Below are 17,344 nucleotides of genomic sequence, written 5' to 3' on the forward strand. Positions count from 1 at the left end.
CACGCATTAACTTTTGATGAAGTTTTAAAGTTAGATTATGTTTCTAAGTGGAGGTCCATAGGTTAAGTCATAGTTTGGGTTCTTCCGTTCCGTTTCTTGGCAAGTTTACCATGTGAAATCCTTAGGACCTAACTTAAATACGCGCGCTAAGTCGTGTAGATTCTTCAGTACTGGCTCTGAAGTCTGAAGAGATCAAGGACCATATCAGGTTCTGAAGGCATCCCCTGGTACTGTACCCCATGATATTATGAACTGCAAAGTAATGTTTTATGATTTGGTCACGAAATGATTAGCGACCTCGTGTAAATAAGCGATTATATGCAGCTAACGCACATGGCACACAGCGAATTCATCGAGGGGAAGTGCTAAAGATAATACTAAGGTATAGGATAAGCATATACTCGTGTAGCATTTTCTATATACATAACTGGGAAGGAGTAGGAAAGAGCTGGGTAGAAATGGGTAAATTGTTTTGTCGTCTAAGGTCTGAAAAAAAATATTTATATATCAAAATGTTCAATTTAGTACATAATATGTCTTAATTCCCTATCACACGAAATGCATATATTGAAATCAAATCATCTTTAGTGCCCGTTATACTTAGACATGAGGCATTGACTGCATTTCTCCGTGACGTTCGTCTACGTAGAATCCGGATTATGAGTTAAAATCGGTGCTTAGTCATATGATGACAAACAGCTTTACAAAATTAGTATCTTTCAGCAAAGCTTAATATGATGGGTTTTCTTTCCATATTTCCATCATCATATATTATTATTTCATTCATGTATATCTTCTTTTTGTTTGATTTACAAAAAAAATCTTTAATAATATACTTACATGCAAATGCCCTCTTATTGTTTACTTCCACGATGGCGTTTGGTATATATAGTCTACTAGAGGCCATCGTCCTCTGTTTAAATGCCGTTTGTGTTCTAAACGAAGAGAGATTCTTATCAAAATGTAAGTTTAAAGATTTGATATTATCTAGATATTGATATATTTGAATATAATGTAAAGATATGGTCAAAAGGAGATTGAAGTGTCACACCAGTTCCTACCTCAGGGCCTATTTTGGATCTCTTGCAAAAAAAACTTATTGGATTATATGCAGAGGTAATCGTCACTGTTATTACACAATGAATTTGATAAGTTTAGGTAGTCCCCTTCATCTAGATGCAATTCGTTTAATCGCTCAGCCAATTGTTATGTAATAGGGTACCTTTAAGTGGTACACCTTGTGGTGTAATCTTGGTAAATTCTAGTTTTAGGGCACGACATTAATAAATTCTAGATTTTTAATAGATTCATAAATTAATGACCCCCTTGCACATAGTTTTAGACTATGGAAGCGTTATGTTAACATAGTGTAATAAATAATTATTGTGGGGAGGGTTATGAAAATCGGGTCTGGAAAAATTTGGTGTGAGCGAAACAGTGGTAAAGTTTAACAGAATCAATGAAAACCTTACATAACTTCCCTTAGCAACCCAAATTTACCATATTTTCGATGTTAAGTGAAAATCTAGTTTAGTTCATCGATGCTAGTGTAGTGTAGGACATAATTTGTCAAATTACATTGATTATACTTATGTTGTACTTTGGCATCTGCCAGTTTCACCAGTAATATTCCGTCTCCCTCATCTGTTGTACTACCAGTAGGAAACTACATACAAGAGAACCATATTGTCCAGAGTATGACATAATTTATCATTCAAGTCTGCTTCACACAGTGCATCCTCATTGCTTTTGCTTATTCTCAGTATTGAAATTTTTCAAGAGTTAATGGAATTTTGTTTAATATGAAGAATGCATTGCAGTCCTGCCTTACATAGGCCTTCAGCTCCCCCCGAAAAAGAGAAAAGTCCACCTCCTAGATGTTATTTTCCTCATATATAGGTGCAGATTGGTGATTGTTAGTGCTCTTTAGAGAAATTACCCATTATGAATGAATTTTTTTATCTAATTCTGATGGTGTGTTTTGCATGATACCACCATTTAAGAGGTTACTATCAAGATAAGGAAAGTGTGAGTGTCAACAAAATAGTTAAATGCTGTGATATTATCTGCATGTTTTTTCTTACAATTTTGCTGGGAAACTCAGTTCAGCTGACCCATGCCATGAAATTTTAAGACACTTTAGGCAACCATCCTTGCTTAAGAATTAGATCCTGCATCAGTTGAGGTTCCATGAAAAAATTCCACCTCATGCAAAATTTATAAGACAGTATAACCATCCTGTAGCATTTCTTTAATGTATTTATGTTCAAAGGATTCACATCATGCTTTTACATTAGAATCCATCTTTCATCTCAGTACCAGGATGGGGAGGGTCACATGTACACGGTTTTGGTGAAGAACCTGGAGTTAAGACGCAGATCTTCCACTTAATTCGCTCCATCAAGACAGTAATGAAATGTAAGTTGTTCCAATATTGTGGCTGGTGTGCTTCTCCGACAATTTTTTCTTTTACATCAGCTTACATGTTTGAACAGACAAAACTCATGCCATAACCAAGGGCACAAGAGGTGCCTTTGTCAAGTTGTTTATCAGAGAGGTTCACAGAAAAAGACTTGTTTGTCTTTAGTCCAAGCACTGTTTTGTGAGTTGTGCCAATATCCAGTTCATCCTCCTTGAAGGCTATTCCATTTACTCTTCAATTTGTCATAAAAGTAATCCAGTATACTGCACTTTTTCTTTTGTAGAATGTGAATGGCTTCCTGCATTTCAGTCTTCAATAGTTCAGCATGGTTATCGGTGGATACATGTATCACACACACGCCCACTGTTATTTACATGCATAATGGATTCAATATGCCATTTCCACTACTTCTGTGTATGTTTTCTTTGCCTTCACCCTTTTATTGCTGCTTCAACATTGTAGATCAAAATGCACAAGCTGAAGTTGTGAAATTCTTTCAGAGAATCCTTATTGAACAGGTTCTTCCTAGATCCCTCCTTCCATGGGTTGCTGATGTCTAGCAAGCCATTTGATAACAGCTAGCAAATTATTTTAAAGAAGCACTGGATTTAGTGCAAATCTTAGTTGACTTAAGTTCTTTCCTTCAGCTTTTCCCTCTATGTCTCAGATGCATTTTTTTCCTTTCCAACCACTCCATTGCTGTAGATTTTGATAGGATTTTTTCTTCCTATCTTGTCAACAGAATTGCCCCTTTGTCTTATCATCTATGCTCTTATCTTTATAATTGAACTTTCTTTTACCTCTAACCCTTTTCACTTGTATGCTGATAGTTGTGGTCTGCTTGATTCAGTTCACTCTCTGTCACTTCTCTCATGAACGGTCCAAGTGTGGTCCATTTTCCAACATGTGGCCCCCTGGCATGCAACTTGCTGTTTTTTCCTGCATTTTTAGTGTGGTAACAAGGCACATAAGGATTGCCTATTATACCTCCTTTCCTTATACAGCAGATCTATGAAATTTTTCCTCCTTCATATAACCTCTACCTGTACAAAAGTGGGAACTTCAAGAACCTGAGGAACTCATCCCTTCATCTTTTAGTTGACATGGTTTTGGATGGGGCATGCTATTACCATTTTAGCCAGTGTATAAAAATATTCTGTTGAAACTTTTGGCAACAACCATGCTTTCCATTATGTAAAACAAGGTGGCTTAGATTAGATATGTTGTTATTTGTATTATTTTGTCTAAAGGTAAAAATATCTCATGAATTAACCTATTTTGTTTCAGAAAATTTTTTTTATTTTAAACATAATAACGTAATAATTATATGGGAGGGTATTGATTGAGAGGGTGAAGGCATGTACAGAGCATCAGATTGGGGAAGAGTAGTGTGGTTTCAGAAGTGGTAGAGGATGTGTGGATCAGGTGTTTGCTTTGAAAAATGTATGTGAAAAATACTTAGAAAAGCAAATGGATTTGTATGTGGCATTTATGGACCTGGAGAAGACATATGATAGAGTTGATGGAGATGCTCTGTGGAAGGTAAGTTGTTAGAAGCAAAGTTTTTATTGAGGATGTAAGGCATGTGTACGTGTAGGAAGAGAGGAAAGTGATTGGTTCTCATTGAATGTTGGTTTGCGGCAGGGGTGCGTGATGTCTCCATGGTTGTTTAATTTGCTTATGGATGGGGTTGTTAGGGAGGTGAATGCAAGAGTTTTGGAAAGAGGGACAAGTATGCAGTCTGATGTGGATGAGGGAGCTTGGGAAGTGAGTCAGTTGTTGTTCGCTGATGATACAGCGCTGGTGGCTGATTCAGGTGAGAAAATGCAGAAGCTGGTGACTGAGTTTGGTAAAGTGTGTGAGAGAAAATGTGAATAAGAGCAAGGTTATTAGTATTAGGTACAGTAGGGACAAGTCAATTGAGAGGTAAGTTTGAATGGAGAAAAACTGGAGGAAGTGAAGTGTTTTAGATATCTGGGAGTGGATTTGGCAGCGGATGGAACCATGGAAGCAGAAGTGAATCATAGGGTGGGGGAGGGGGCAAAACTTCTGGGAGCGTTGAAAAATGTGGGTAAGTCGAGAACGTTACCTTGGAAAGCAAAAATGGGTATGTTTGAAGGAATAGTGGTTCCAACAATGTTATATGGTTGCGAGGTGTGGACTATACATAGAGTTGTGCGAAAGAGGGTGGATATGCTGGAAATGAGATGTTTGAGGACAATATGTGGTGTGAGGTGGTTTGATCGAGTAAGTAATGAAAGGGTAAGAGAGATGTGTGGTAATAAAAAGAGTGTGGTTGAGAGAGCAGAAGAGGGTGTTTTGAAAAGGTTTGGTCCCATGGAGAGAATGAGTGAGGAAATATTGACAAAGAGGATATATATGTCAGAGGTGGAGGGATCAAGAAGTGGGAGACCAAATTGGAGGTGGAAAGATGGAGTGAAAAAGATTTTGAGTGATCGGGGCCTGAACATGCAGGAGGGTGTATATATATATATACATGTATATATATGTATATATATATATGTGTGTGTATATATATATATATATATATATATATATATATTTTTTTTTTTTTATTTTGCTTTGTCGCTGTCTCCCGCATTTGTGAGGTAGCGCAAGGAAACAGACGAAAGAAATGGCCCAACCCACCCCCATACACAGTGTATACACACACACGTCCACACACGCAAATATACATACCTATACATCTCAATGAACACATATATATACATACACAGACACATACATATATACCCATGCACACAATTCACACTGTCTGCCCCCATTCACTCCCATCGCCACCTCACCACACACGGAATACCTTCCCCCTCCCCCCCATGTGTGCGAGGTAGCACTAGGAAAAGACAACAAAGGCCCCATTCGTTCACACTCAGTCTCTGGCTGCCACGCAATAATGCCCGAAACCACAGCTCCCTTTCCACATCCAGGCCCCCACACAACTTTCCATGGTTCACCCCAGACGCTTCACATGCCCTGATTCAATCCACTGACAGCACGTCAACCCCGGTATACCAAATCAATCCAATTCACTCTATTCCTTGCCCTCCTTTCACCCTCCTGCATGTTCAGGCCCTGATCACACAAAATCTTTTTCACTCCATCTTTCCACCTCCAATTTGGTCTCCCACTTCTCGTTCCCTCCACCTCCGACACATATATCCTCTTGGTCAATCTTTCCTCACTCATTCTCTCCATGTGCCCAAACCATTTCAAAACACCCTGTTCTGCTCTCTCAACCACTCTCTTTTTATTTCCACACATCTCTCTTACCCTTACATTACTTACTCGATCAAACCACTTCACACCACACATTGTCCTCAAACATCTCATTTCCAGCACATCCACCCTCCTGCGCACAACTCTATCCATAGCCCACGCCTTGTAACCATACAACATTGTTGGAACCACTATTCCTTCAAACATACCCATTTTTGCTTTCCAAGATAATGTTCTTGACTTCCACACATTCTTCAAGGCTCCCAGGATTTTCACCCCCTCCCCCACCCTATGATTCACTTCCGCTTCCATGGTTCCATCTGCTGCCAGATCCACTCCCAGATATCTAAAACACTTTACTTCCTCTAGTTTTTCTCCATTCAAACTTACCTCCCAATTGACTTGACCCTCAACCCTACTGTACCTAATAACCTTGCTCTTATTCACTTTTACTCTTAACTTTCTTCTTTCACACACTTTACCAAACTCAGTCACCAGCTTCTGCAGTTTCTCACATGAATCAGCCACCAGCACTGTATCATCAGCGAACAACAACTGACTCACTTCCCAAGCTCTCTCATCCACAACAGACTTCATACTTGCCCCTCTTTCCAAAACTCTTGCATTCACCTCCCTAACAACCCCATCCATAAACAAATTAAACAACCATGGAGACATCACACACCCCTGCCGCAAACCTACATTCTCTGAGAACCAGTCACTTTCCTCTCTTCCTACACGTACACATGCCTTACATCCTCAATAAAAACTTTTCACTGCTTCTAACAACTTGCCTCCCACACCATATATTCTTAATACCTTCCACAGAGCATCTCTATCAACTCTATCATATGCCTTCTCCAGATCCATAAATGCTACACACAAATCCATTTGCTTTTCTAAGTATTTCTCACATACATTCTTCAAAGCAAACACCTGATCCGCACATCCTCTACCACTTCTGAAACCACACTGCTCTTCCCCAATCTGATGCTCTGTACATGCCTTCACCCTCTCAATCAATACCCTCCCATATAATTTACCAGGAATACTCAACAAACTTATACCTATATATATATATGTATATGTATACGTTGAGATGTATAGGTATTTATATGTGCTGTGTGTGGACATGTATGTATATACATGTGTTTGTGGGTGGGTTGTGCCATTCTTTCGTCTGTTTCCTTGTGTTACCTCGCTAACGCGGGAGACAGCGACAAAGTATGGTAAAAGAAAATAATAAAATAATTTATCTGTTTCTTTTCAGATCCACTGATTCCTTTGAACATCTTCATTATTATTTTCAAACTCATCTTTGGCTGATATATCTAAATATTATTTTTGCTACTCATTGTATTCGCTTTAAAGAGGACTCAAAGTTTGATAAACAAGCATGTATTATCACTTGCTGTGATTAGGATATTGTATTTTGGATGGCTGTATTGTTTTCTAATAAAGATGATTTTTTTTATATTTGTATCTTTTCTTCAGTACAAACTTTTTTCTTATATTAACCTGACGTAATGTAGGCAAGAGTATAAGATCACCTCCAAACATTTAATGAATACTACAGGAAATTCACTCAGTTTGGGCAAACAAATATCTGTCTGCCAGCAAGTTGCTCTGCTTTGTGGTAAACCACATATTTAATAGGTATGTATATGAGATTTACTCATTTTTATTACTAAAATCTATGGTTTTGATAGGGACTGCTGTGAGAGAAAAATGAGGATTGCCCTCTCTCCATTCTGTGCCTCCATCCGTATCAACCTCTAACTTACCACTCAGTGATTTTGTTCATATTCTATTACTTTTTATCTTCTATTAGTACATTTGCATCCCATCTTATACTATTTTCTTTGCACATTTTGCTGAGGCAGCCCTCACACGTTTTAGGACTTTGATAATCAATATGGCCTGCATAATTCGTGGGCATTTGTTTTGAGCATTACTTGTAAGTGTTTGACATTGAAAGGTGTGGAACTGGTTCATAACATTTCTTTTTTAATACTCTTTACGTACTTGTGTTTAGAATGTAAGATATGGAGAAAAGGTCAAAGAAAACACATGTCATATGTACTTTTATTTTTCAAATATGAAGCAATACAAAAACACAGCCATATTATAGTCCCATATACTGTAATATATTAAGGATTTCCCTTGTGACAAAAATAAAAAGTTCTTTGCAGAATTTGTATTGAAACAATGTTTTTACTGTATATTGGTAATTACAATAACCATTACATAAAACATATCTGGCCTTTATGCTTTAGATAGTGAGCAGAAGTTACAAATCTGAGAAGTGTTTTTTTCAAATGCAAGTCTCTTGTGGAAATTGTATTAGAACAAGTTAAAAGGTATGCATGATAAGGGACTGGACTAATGTTGTCCACAGTTTCTTCAGAAATGTTTACCATTCATGAGCTTGACTGAAAAAATGCAACAAGCACATCAAAAAACCTTAAAACCTTTTAAGCTGGAAGTAATAAGCTCAGCACAAGCAGGTATCAGTACAATGCAGCAGATATTGCACTGAGCAACACTTTATAAACAACCAAGTGCTGAGGGGACAGAAGAGGAAGAACCACTCCTATTTTTCTTTTAAGCAAAGATTACTTGTATTATATCACAGAGGCACACTAAGGTCCCATTTAGATATTAAATTTTTTGATGCATTCACAGTTATATGTTGCACTGATTTGTAATTACTATAATTTCAGTAGTCATAATGTCTGCTTTCTAAAACAAATCTTTTATCAGCAGTTGAAGTAACAAAGATCTTATTTAGAGTATTTTCCTTGTACAGATGACTTTGTGATTTACCCACAGAAAAGATAATGTATGGGATGGAATTTGTCATAGAATACTATTATTTACAACAAATTACAGAAAGGTATAAAAAGGTCATTAAGTAATACAGGATGGGCACTGATACTTATTTGCAGTGTTTTTTACTTACCCTATGACCATTAAAACAAGTCTTAACATAAGAAGATTCTAATTGCCTAACAGGACCTTCTATCTGAGCAATGCATATACACAACTGCATTTGGCTCTTGCTCAAATATGTTTGGGTTTTATTACCAAAGACTTCCGATAAAAACATCTATGAAGCATTGATCGTGCAATTACCAAAAACTTCTGATGAAACATATATGAAGCATTGATCATTCATACTTAAAAACTGCAACAAATATATTAGGTTATAATTAAAGTATAACTAACACGAGATCTTTCAAATGATACACTTTAACACTTAGTCTACCTAGTGAATAGTGTATCTGAACTTCCATGTAAAACAGACACCAAGTTTATCTGGCTTCTTATCAGATTATCAGAAAGGGAAAGTGTAATTATACTGGGTACTTAGAGCCAGAATGCAAACCCAAATCCCATTCATAACCTTATGTGGGTGATGAGCAATGACATGGGATCTGATCAAGTGACTGTTACAGCATAATACACAATTATAGTTTTAACAATGGCTTTGATTTTTGTAAAATAACTGAATAATGCTGCAAATACTTAGCAAATTCATGGAATTTTTGTGTCCTTTAAAACAAAAACAGAAAAGGACTGTGCTAAAACAAGGTGAGAGGATAAAAACTTGATCTACCTATATCTCTGATGCCCATTCCCCCTGGGATTTCCCTTGAGGGGGTGACCATGGCAAAAGAGTCTCCATAACCAGTGAACTCCAGCCCAATATTACAGTACTGGAGGTACAATGTTCATCAGGATCCAGACAAATATTAAATTATTTGCTGATACACAATTCATTACATAAATGTCTAAGAGTGTGCAGTTTCAAAATTAAAAGGGTACTGTAACTCTGGTAAACCTGCACACATACTTCATACAGTAGCTAAATGCCACTCAAAAAAAGAGTAAGCACTCTTCCAAGAAAAAATAAACAATTCAAATTTAATGTCTATACATACAGTACTTATCTGAATAATAAAATCATAAAGACTTAGATCAATATGGCCATTAGACTACTTTTTGCTTCCTTTAATTAGCAAAAATAACAACTTCTGTATGAGTAGATAACTGTTAATGCTTAGCCACACTACAACCAGCTTCAGAGAAACAACAAATATATAATGTACGATCATCATGTATGTCACATACGGAATAACTCACAAGTATTCCTAATGAGTATGAAAAAATTAACAAGGATCTGCATTGATTTATTGCATATCATCTCCACTAAATAAACAAAAGCAAAAAAGCTACCTAGTCCTGAATATCTGAAATGCTGCTTATTCCTATAAGTTAATTTGTGAATGGTTTGAATTTTTAATAAAAACATGATAGTTTTCCCCTGAAAGCTATACTGAATGTGCCTGAGAATTGATATACAGCTGTCTACAAGACATCTCAGCTATGAATTCAGAGCAAGGTGGCAATATACTTGCAATTACTACAGAAGGTAAAGGAAAGGTGAGTTGGTGTCAAAGTATATGACCCTCACTGAATCACCAAAAACTGCATTAGGCTGGCCTCTCCATATAAACTAGAGTTTAATGTAGAACCCATGGTAACTAAACAGTGAACCTATTTATATAAGTTAAGAAAACTTCTGAATGTTCTATCAAGTCTTGAACAGTAAAATTATGAGAAAAGTACCAACTATAAACTATACATGAAACATTCATGTCATAACTGTCCTCACTTTAATAAGAATGTTCACTTTTTGATCCACTCATAAGCTCATTTGTTTGCATCATAATATGTATTCAGATCCTTAACACTGTAAGTGCAAGAATGTATGAAGAAGTGTGGTATTTCCAAGTTATGAACCATACCGTTCTAGGCTTCTTTAATGTATGACTAATTCAGTTTGGCAGAAATCTGAACAAAGATCAGAATCGTACATACTAAGACAAGATCAAGATACTAGGAAAAATTGGGATCAGCTATTCAAATGTGAATTATTAAATGGCATCCCTGATGCTAACGCTTTATATGATGCAGCTATCATGTGTTTATTACTGTCATGTAAAACATAACCTGCTTTACATACATCCATAACTAACTAGAATTTCATAGATACATGTCGTTCAGTGAAAGGAGGCTAGAATTGCATGAATATATTTCCTTCAGTTGGGTCAAGATTCAAGTTTTATTTGTGGTGTTAGTACAAAAATAAACAAGAAAAACCTATTTAGGATGAACAGCTTACCACCTGGAAAGTTTGCTGTAATGTTACCGGTGTAAATGTGACAAAAGTCTGTGAAAAACTGATCCACAACAGAATTTTTCAAAAATCCCATTTTCACCCACAAAACAGCTCGACCCAACCACTACACCACCATGCTACACACTGACCTCAATATATCATAGGTGGCTTCATCCAAACACAGCACCATTCCCAAGCAGTACCAGTGGCTACAGATATCAATGTCACATATGACACTACCCCCAGCACATCCTCAGCCAAGAGATACTTGACACCAAAAAAGTGGCTGGCCAATTCCATAACTGGCTACCAGTTACTTACAAAGGCCTTTCCTCAAAAACACTTTAACACTAACAAAGTTCAAGGAACAACTTTTTCTCCAAACCTCTTTAGTCTCTTTGTAAACAACCCGCCATTACCTCTAGCAAACCATAACATGAAGGTACTTTCATATACAAACAACCTCAAATCACATCACAACACCCTGACACCACAGTAACAGCAACAAACATGCAGTACTACATTACATAACTGGTCCAGTGGCTCACCCAGAGTAAATATCTGAATCTCCGCATAAGTCTTCAATCATTCTTTTAACCCCTGACAGACATGAATCCAGCACACACTCTTCAGCCACTTTAAATGGACAATTACACCTAGTGAATAAAACACCAACCATTCTAGACATCACCTTGCACGCACACACATTCATTCCCCACACCAATAATATCAACATAAATGCAACTCACAGAGTAAATGCATTCACAAAATTAACTGGCATGAGATTTGTACAAAAAAAAAAAAAATTCCTCAACATCCTCTACAAAAAGATTCATCTGCTCAGCTCTAAACTGTGCTGCACCTGCCTGGTCTTCCACCTCTCAAAAGCAAATGTAACAAAACTGTAAGCAACACAAAATAGTGCACTGAGAACAATCTATGGCTACATAGCAATCACAAATACTCAACATTTACACAATGAAACAAAGATCCTCCATATACAATCCCACCTTAACATGCTCGCCACTCAGTTCTATGCAACGGCACTCCATAGTTAACCATAACCCCAACAGGAAATAAAAAACTCACTCCAGCCTTACACTTCAACAACATCCTGCAACACATGGCTGTGCTACTTTCAGTAACACAAAAATAGAGACTCCTTTTGAATGAGAAGTTCTTTGATAAGACTGTGCACCCAATAATAAAACCTAACCAAAGGTGACCTTTCACATGCAGTGTAGCCTCTTGCAAGTGGAACCCAGTTACACCTACTTTATATATTATTATCATTATTATTATTATTTTGCAGTGTGCATATTTGTACACTTTGTTTATTTACATATAAAACATCTCTAGGTTAGTGTGTGTGTGACATTTCTTCTGAATTACATTGGAAAAGCACTATGCTCTAATTTTTTTCTTAGAAAACTCAAGCAACCAACAATTAAATTATAATCCTGTTATTACTCCCAAAAGATCCTTATCACATTTTTATCTAAACTCAGTTAGCTTCCTATGTAATATACATGCTTATGAAAAAATTTCTTTATACATGTAGTTAAGCATGTGATAAGTCAGGAACTAATAAGGTATCAGTATGCTTATATACTTATGCTTCCCATAACAGTGTTAAAATTACCTTATAAGTAATGGTATCACATTATATATGATCACAAATCTTACCACTTGGACCAAATCATACCTAAAAAGCAATTCTCCAAAACACTTAAAAAAATTACCATCATGGACCAGTGTCTCAGTAATTGTGTAACTGAGTGACTATTAAGAACAGGAAAGCAATCCCTTGATTATTTCAAAGTACAAGCTTTTAATTTTACTGAAAATTTTATACCTGCCACTTATGTCATATATAACAAGTCTTCAGATTTCAAAGGGAAATGATCTCTGCAACTTTAAACTGCAAATCCTGTAAAGCAGTATTCCCCTCCAATCTCTGATCTGAATATTTCTGATGTAATGGATTCCAGAATAAACTGTGATGAATGCTTGTTTTATTTCCCATTTCAAAATCCTTTAAAATATTTTTTCTGTGGGTGAATACCCTTCTCTTTGTAACAAAAGTATTCCTTAGTGTTTACGCCTTCCTTTTTTATGAAAAACCCTATCGTCTACATGGTGATTTTGTCATTATCTTCTATAAACAATAAAAGTTACATAAAACAAGGTTTAAAGGAGGTTTTCCTACAAAATGATTACAAAACTGAATACATATTTTTGGATTACAGCATCATGAATGGTGATGTAGATTATGAAACTAAAAACTTTTAAGTATTGTACGGCAACAAAAAAGTAGAACAATTGTTAGTACTATCAAACTCGTGAGAATAATCTCAAAAGCTTAATTCATGAAAGCTACTCGAGATGGTTTGTAAAATATTGACCTGTAAAGATTCATGAAAGCTAAACTAGGTGGTATGGTACATTAAAAATATTTTTCTGTAAAATGCACTGGATACAGTACTCGTTATTGCCAGAATTCTAATATAAGTATTTATCACTAATAAATCATCATTTTCTGGATTTTAGGTTGAATATGTCATTACAATATGATTTAGAACAACTTTAGGTATTAACATGCCTCTTAAATGGTAAGCATAGACAGTGAGAAAAAAAAGTACATCAGCTACTTACATACTGAAATGTAAACTAGTTACAGTGTACTGATTTGCTATATTCAATTCATAGTCATAGATTATAACAAAATATATGTAAATACATTTTTGTGATATGAGAAGGCTGAGTTACATTTTTCTTAATCCTGTATAAGTACCATGTTGAAAGAGGGTGACAGTAAATATTGACAATACTTTTTTATGTAATAAGGTTAATGCTGCATACAATCATATAAAGTAGTAAATGCAGTACACCCTCGGGTTATGAAAAGATATGATCTAAAGCCTCTCTGTTTATTATCAAACTTTACTAGTTTCAAATTCTCCAGTACCCTAAAGCATTTATATTAATGATATGTTTTTAGTGTGTCTGCACATATTGTTCATGAGGTAATACTTTTGAAATTGTCATCATCAAAGGGTTATTGCTTTGCAAACTGTATACAAGGCAATGCATAAAAAACCATCACAGGTATATAGAAAGCAAATGTTCAGAGATTTTAATGTATAGAAAAAATCCTGACTAGTAAATTTCCACAAATGCAGCAGAGCCAAATTTGTCTCCTCCCAAGCTTGCACATAATAGGAAGGCACAAATATGCTATATTTCTCATGATAAATACATAAAGACTCCAATTGCAATAGTATTTACCTACAATAGTAGTGATGAATGACTGGAAATGGGTAACTACAAGCAGTGAGCAAAGGCAAAACTGTTTAACCAGCATAAGTTATGTGCAAACCCCATATCAAGCAAAGGGAATATACACTATACTAGAATATTTGTGCTTTTTTTATGCATTCAATGCAGTCACATTAATATGTACAATGCTAAGAACTTCCATGACCTTTGGTGAAGATGACAACAATATTTATCATACATTCAAAAATACAAAGGCTTGCATATATATATATATATATTTTATTCATTATTTATTATACTTCGTCGCTGTCTCCCGCATTAGCAAGGTAGCACAAGGAAACAGACAAAAGAATGGCCCAACCCACCCACATAAACATGTATATACATACATGTCCACACACAGCACATATACATACCTATACATCTCAACATATACATATATATATATATATACACACACAGACATATACATATATACATATGTACATAATTCATACTGTCTGCCCTTATTCATTCCTGTCGCCACCCCGCCACACATGAAATGAAAACCCCCTCCCCTCGCATGTGCGTGAGTTAGCGCTAGGAAAAGACAACAAAGGCCACATTCGTTCACACTCAGTCTCTAGCTGTCATGCAATAATGCCCGAAACCACAGCTCCCTTTCCACATCCAGGCCCTACAAAACTTTCCATGGTTTACCCCAGACGCTTCACATGCCCTGGTTCAATCCACTGACAGCATGTCAACCCCGGTATACCACATCATTCCAATTCACTCTATTCCTTGCACACCTTTCACCCTCCTGCATGTTCAGGCCCCGATCACTCAAAATCTTTTTCACTCCATCTTTCCACCTCCAATTTGGTCTCCCACTTCTCCTCGTTCCCTCCACCTCAGACACATATACCCTCTTGATCAATCTTTCCTCACTCATTCTCTCCATGTGACCAAACCATTTCAAAACACCCTGTTCTGCTCTCTCAACCACACTCTTTTTATTACCATACATCTCTCTTACCCTTTCATTACTTACTCGATCAAACCACCTCCCACCACAAATTGTCCTCAAACATCCCATTTCCAGCACATCCACCCTCATCCGCACAACTCTATCTATAGCCCACGCCTCACAACCATATAACATTGTTGGAACCACTATTCCTTCAAACATACCCATTTTTGCTTTCCAAGATAACATTCTCGACTTCCACACATTTTTCAACGCTCCCAGAACTTTGCGCCCCCTTCCCCACCTATATATATATACATACAGGAGGGTGAATGGCATGCAAGGAATAGAGTGAATTGGAATGATGTGGTATACCGGGGTTGACACTCTGTCAATGGATTGAACCAGGGCATGTGAAGCGTCTGGGGTAAACCATGAAAAGTTTTGTGGGGCCTGGATGTGGAAAGGGAGCTGTGGTTTCGGTGCATTACACATGACAGCTAGAGATTGAGTGTGAATGAATGTGGCCTTTGTTGTCTTTTCCTGGTGCTACCTCACGTGTACGTGGGGGGAAGGGGGGGGTGCCATTTCATGTGTGGCGGGGTGATGGCAGGAATGGATGAAGGCAGCATGTATGAATAAGTACATCTGTATATATGTATATGTCTGAGTATGTACATATATGTATATGTTGACATGTATAGGTATGTATCTGTGCGTGTGTGGACGTGTATGTATACACATGTATGTGGGTGGGTTGGGCCATCCTTTCGTCTGTTTCCTTGCACTAATGCAGGAGACAGCGACAAAGCATAATAAAAAAATAAAAAGGGGAGAAAGAATACTTCTCACATATTCCCTGCATGTTATAAAAGGGGAGGGAGCAGGAGGCTGGAAATCCTCCCCTCCAGTCTATACTTTTCCAAAAGAAGGAAGAGAGAAGGGGGCCATTTTCATTACCTTGCATCTACCGGGATTGAATTTCATCAACCATTCATCAAGCCACCTTTGGAGTTTGTCTATGTCTTCCTTGCAAGCTGATGCAATCATCATCACTATATTCTTTACTTCATCCATGACCTTGGTATCATCTGTACAAACGTTCAGGTAAGAGTCCAGTCCATTAAGCAAGTCATTTACACATACCAAGAAAAGATGTGGGCATAAGACTGTGCCTTTAAGCTCACTAGTGGTGATCCCATTGTGTGTGGGTGTGTATTTGTCAAAACTTATTTCAACTTTCCTAAATTAAAAAAAAATCTATCCAGATATTTTCCACAATAAGCACAGTATGCAGTCTGAGCTAAAGATTATAAAATGTCACAAGGGATTTGGAAGTAGCACGGACAGCAATAAGAAAAAACAAAAAATACAAAACAGGAAAATGTTATCCCTTCTTATCAGTAACAACTATAGTGATTCCAATGTTCTATGGTAGCATTTCATGGGAAAAGTATCACTTTAAAAGAGAATAATGTCTTTATGGTTTACTGTCTTCCAGTAATACCGCACTTTTTACAGTACGATCATTTTGTACCATAAGGGATACACAAAATTTCACTCTGAAAAATTCTTTTATAGGCTGCATGTCTTGTTTGTGATGACGTCTCATGCTTTATTTGGAATTCCTTCCAGCTGATCTACCTAAGTAGCTAATGGGCACAAAACTATTTATAAATCAAATGAAAAAGACTGTTTCTTTTGTAGTTAGTGTAAAGAATTTGCATAACTTCATTTACAGGTAAACAAGCAAAGAGAAATGTTCAACAAATTTCTTAATCAACAATACAAGGCCTCTAAAACTAACATTGACGGAGATATAGGGTGACTGTGGCATCTGGAGAAGGCCTTAAACTTATCAAATTTGTAGTGAGGGGAAAATAAAAAAAAATGCATACATTAACAATAAAATTTCTAGCAACCTGGAGTAACAGCTTACTAATTATATGGATTTCATTTTTCAAACAACGAAAGGAAAAAATTGTTCTTGTCTGGGAAACCCTGCCTGCACTGCACTGTCTCAGCTACTATAAATTTTACCCAACTTTTCATGAAATTCCTATGATCTTACTTAATATCATCTATTTACTCTAATTCCAACATGTAACTTCTGACATTAAAAGCATTTTAAATAACTACTGCAATGCTCTCACTAATCTAGTTTTACCTTTTTTGTATGATCAGAAGATGGATTGGTGGATAAATTTTAATAATACATTAATGTTTTTAAAAGTAAATATAGTTTGAGATTTACAATGCTACATTACACAAT

The 17,344-nt window shown here is 36.5% G+C and overlaps 1 protein-coding gene across 1 annotated transcript; it reads left to right on the forward strand.

The window, feature by feature from the left end:
* Positions 1-816: 816 nt before the first annotated feature.
* Positions 817-7,135, forward strand: LOC139747568 (immediate early response 3-interacting protein 1). The gene is made up of 3 exons (XM_071660003.1): positions 817-963; positions 2,317-2,418; positions 6,930-7,135. The coding sequence occupies exons 1-3, from the start codon at positions 873-875 to the stop codon at positions 6,983-6,985; spliced, it is 249 nt and encodes an 82-aa protein (XP_071516104.1). The 5' UTR covers positions 817-872; the 3' UTR covers positions 6,986-7,135.
* Positions 7,136-17,344: the final 10,209 nt, after the last annotated feature.

The sequence above is a fragment of the Panulirus ornatus genome, chromosome 69 (genome assembly GCF_036320965.1).
Source record: "Panulirus ornatus isolate Po-2019 chromosome 69, ASM3632096v1, whole genome shotgun sequence".
NCBI lineage: Eukaryota > Metazoa > Arthropoda > Malacostraca > Decapoda > Palinuridae > Panulirus > Panulirus ornatus.

What these genes read in the sequence shown, in the direction of transcription:
- LOC139747568 (XM_071660003.1), top strand. Translation starts at nt 873, where the DNA reads ATGGCGTTTGGTATATATAGTCTACTAGAGGCCATCGTCCTCTGTTTA. An exon ending in AGAGAGATTCTTATCAAAAT is followed by an intron (nt 964 to 2,316) that starts GTAAGTTTAAAG and finishes CTTTCATCTCAG; the next exon opens with TACCAGGATGGGGAGGGTCA. An exon ending in CATCAAGACAGTAATGAAAT is followed by an intron (nt 2,419 to 6,929) that starts GTAAGTTGTTCC and finishes GTTTCTTTTCAG; the next exon opens with ATCCACTGATTCCTTTGAAC.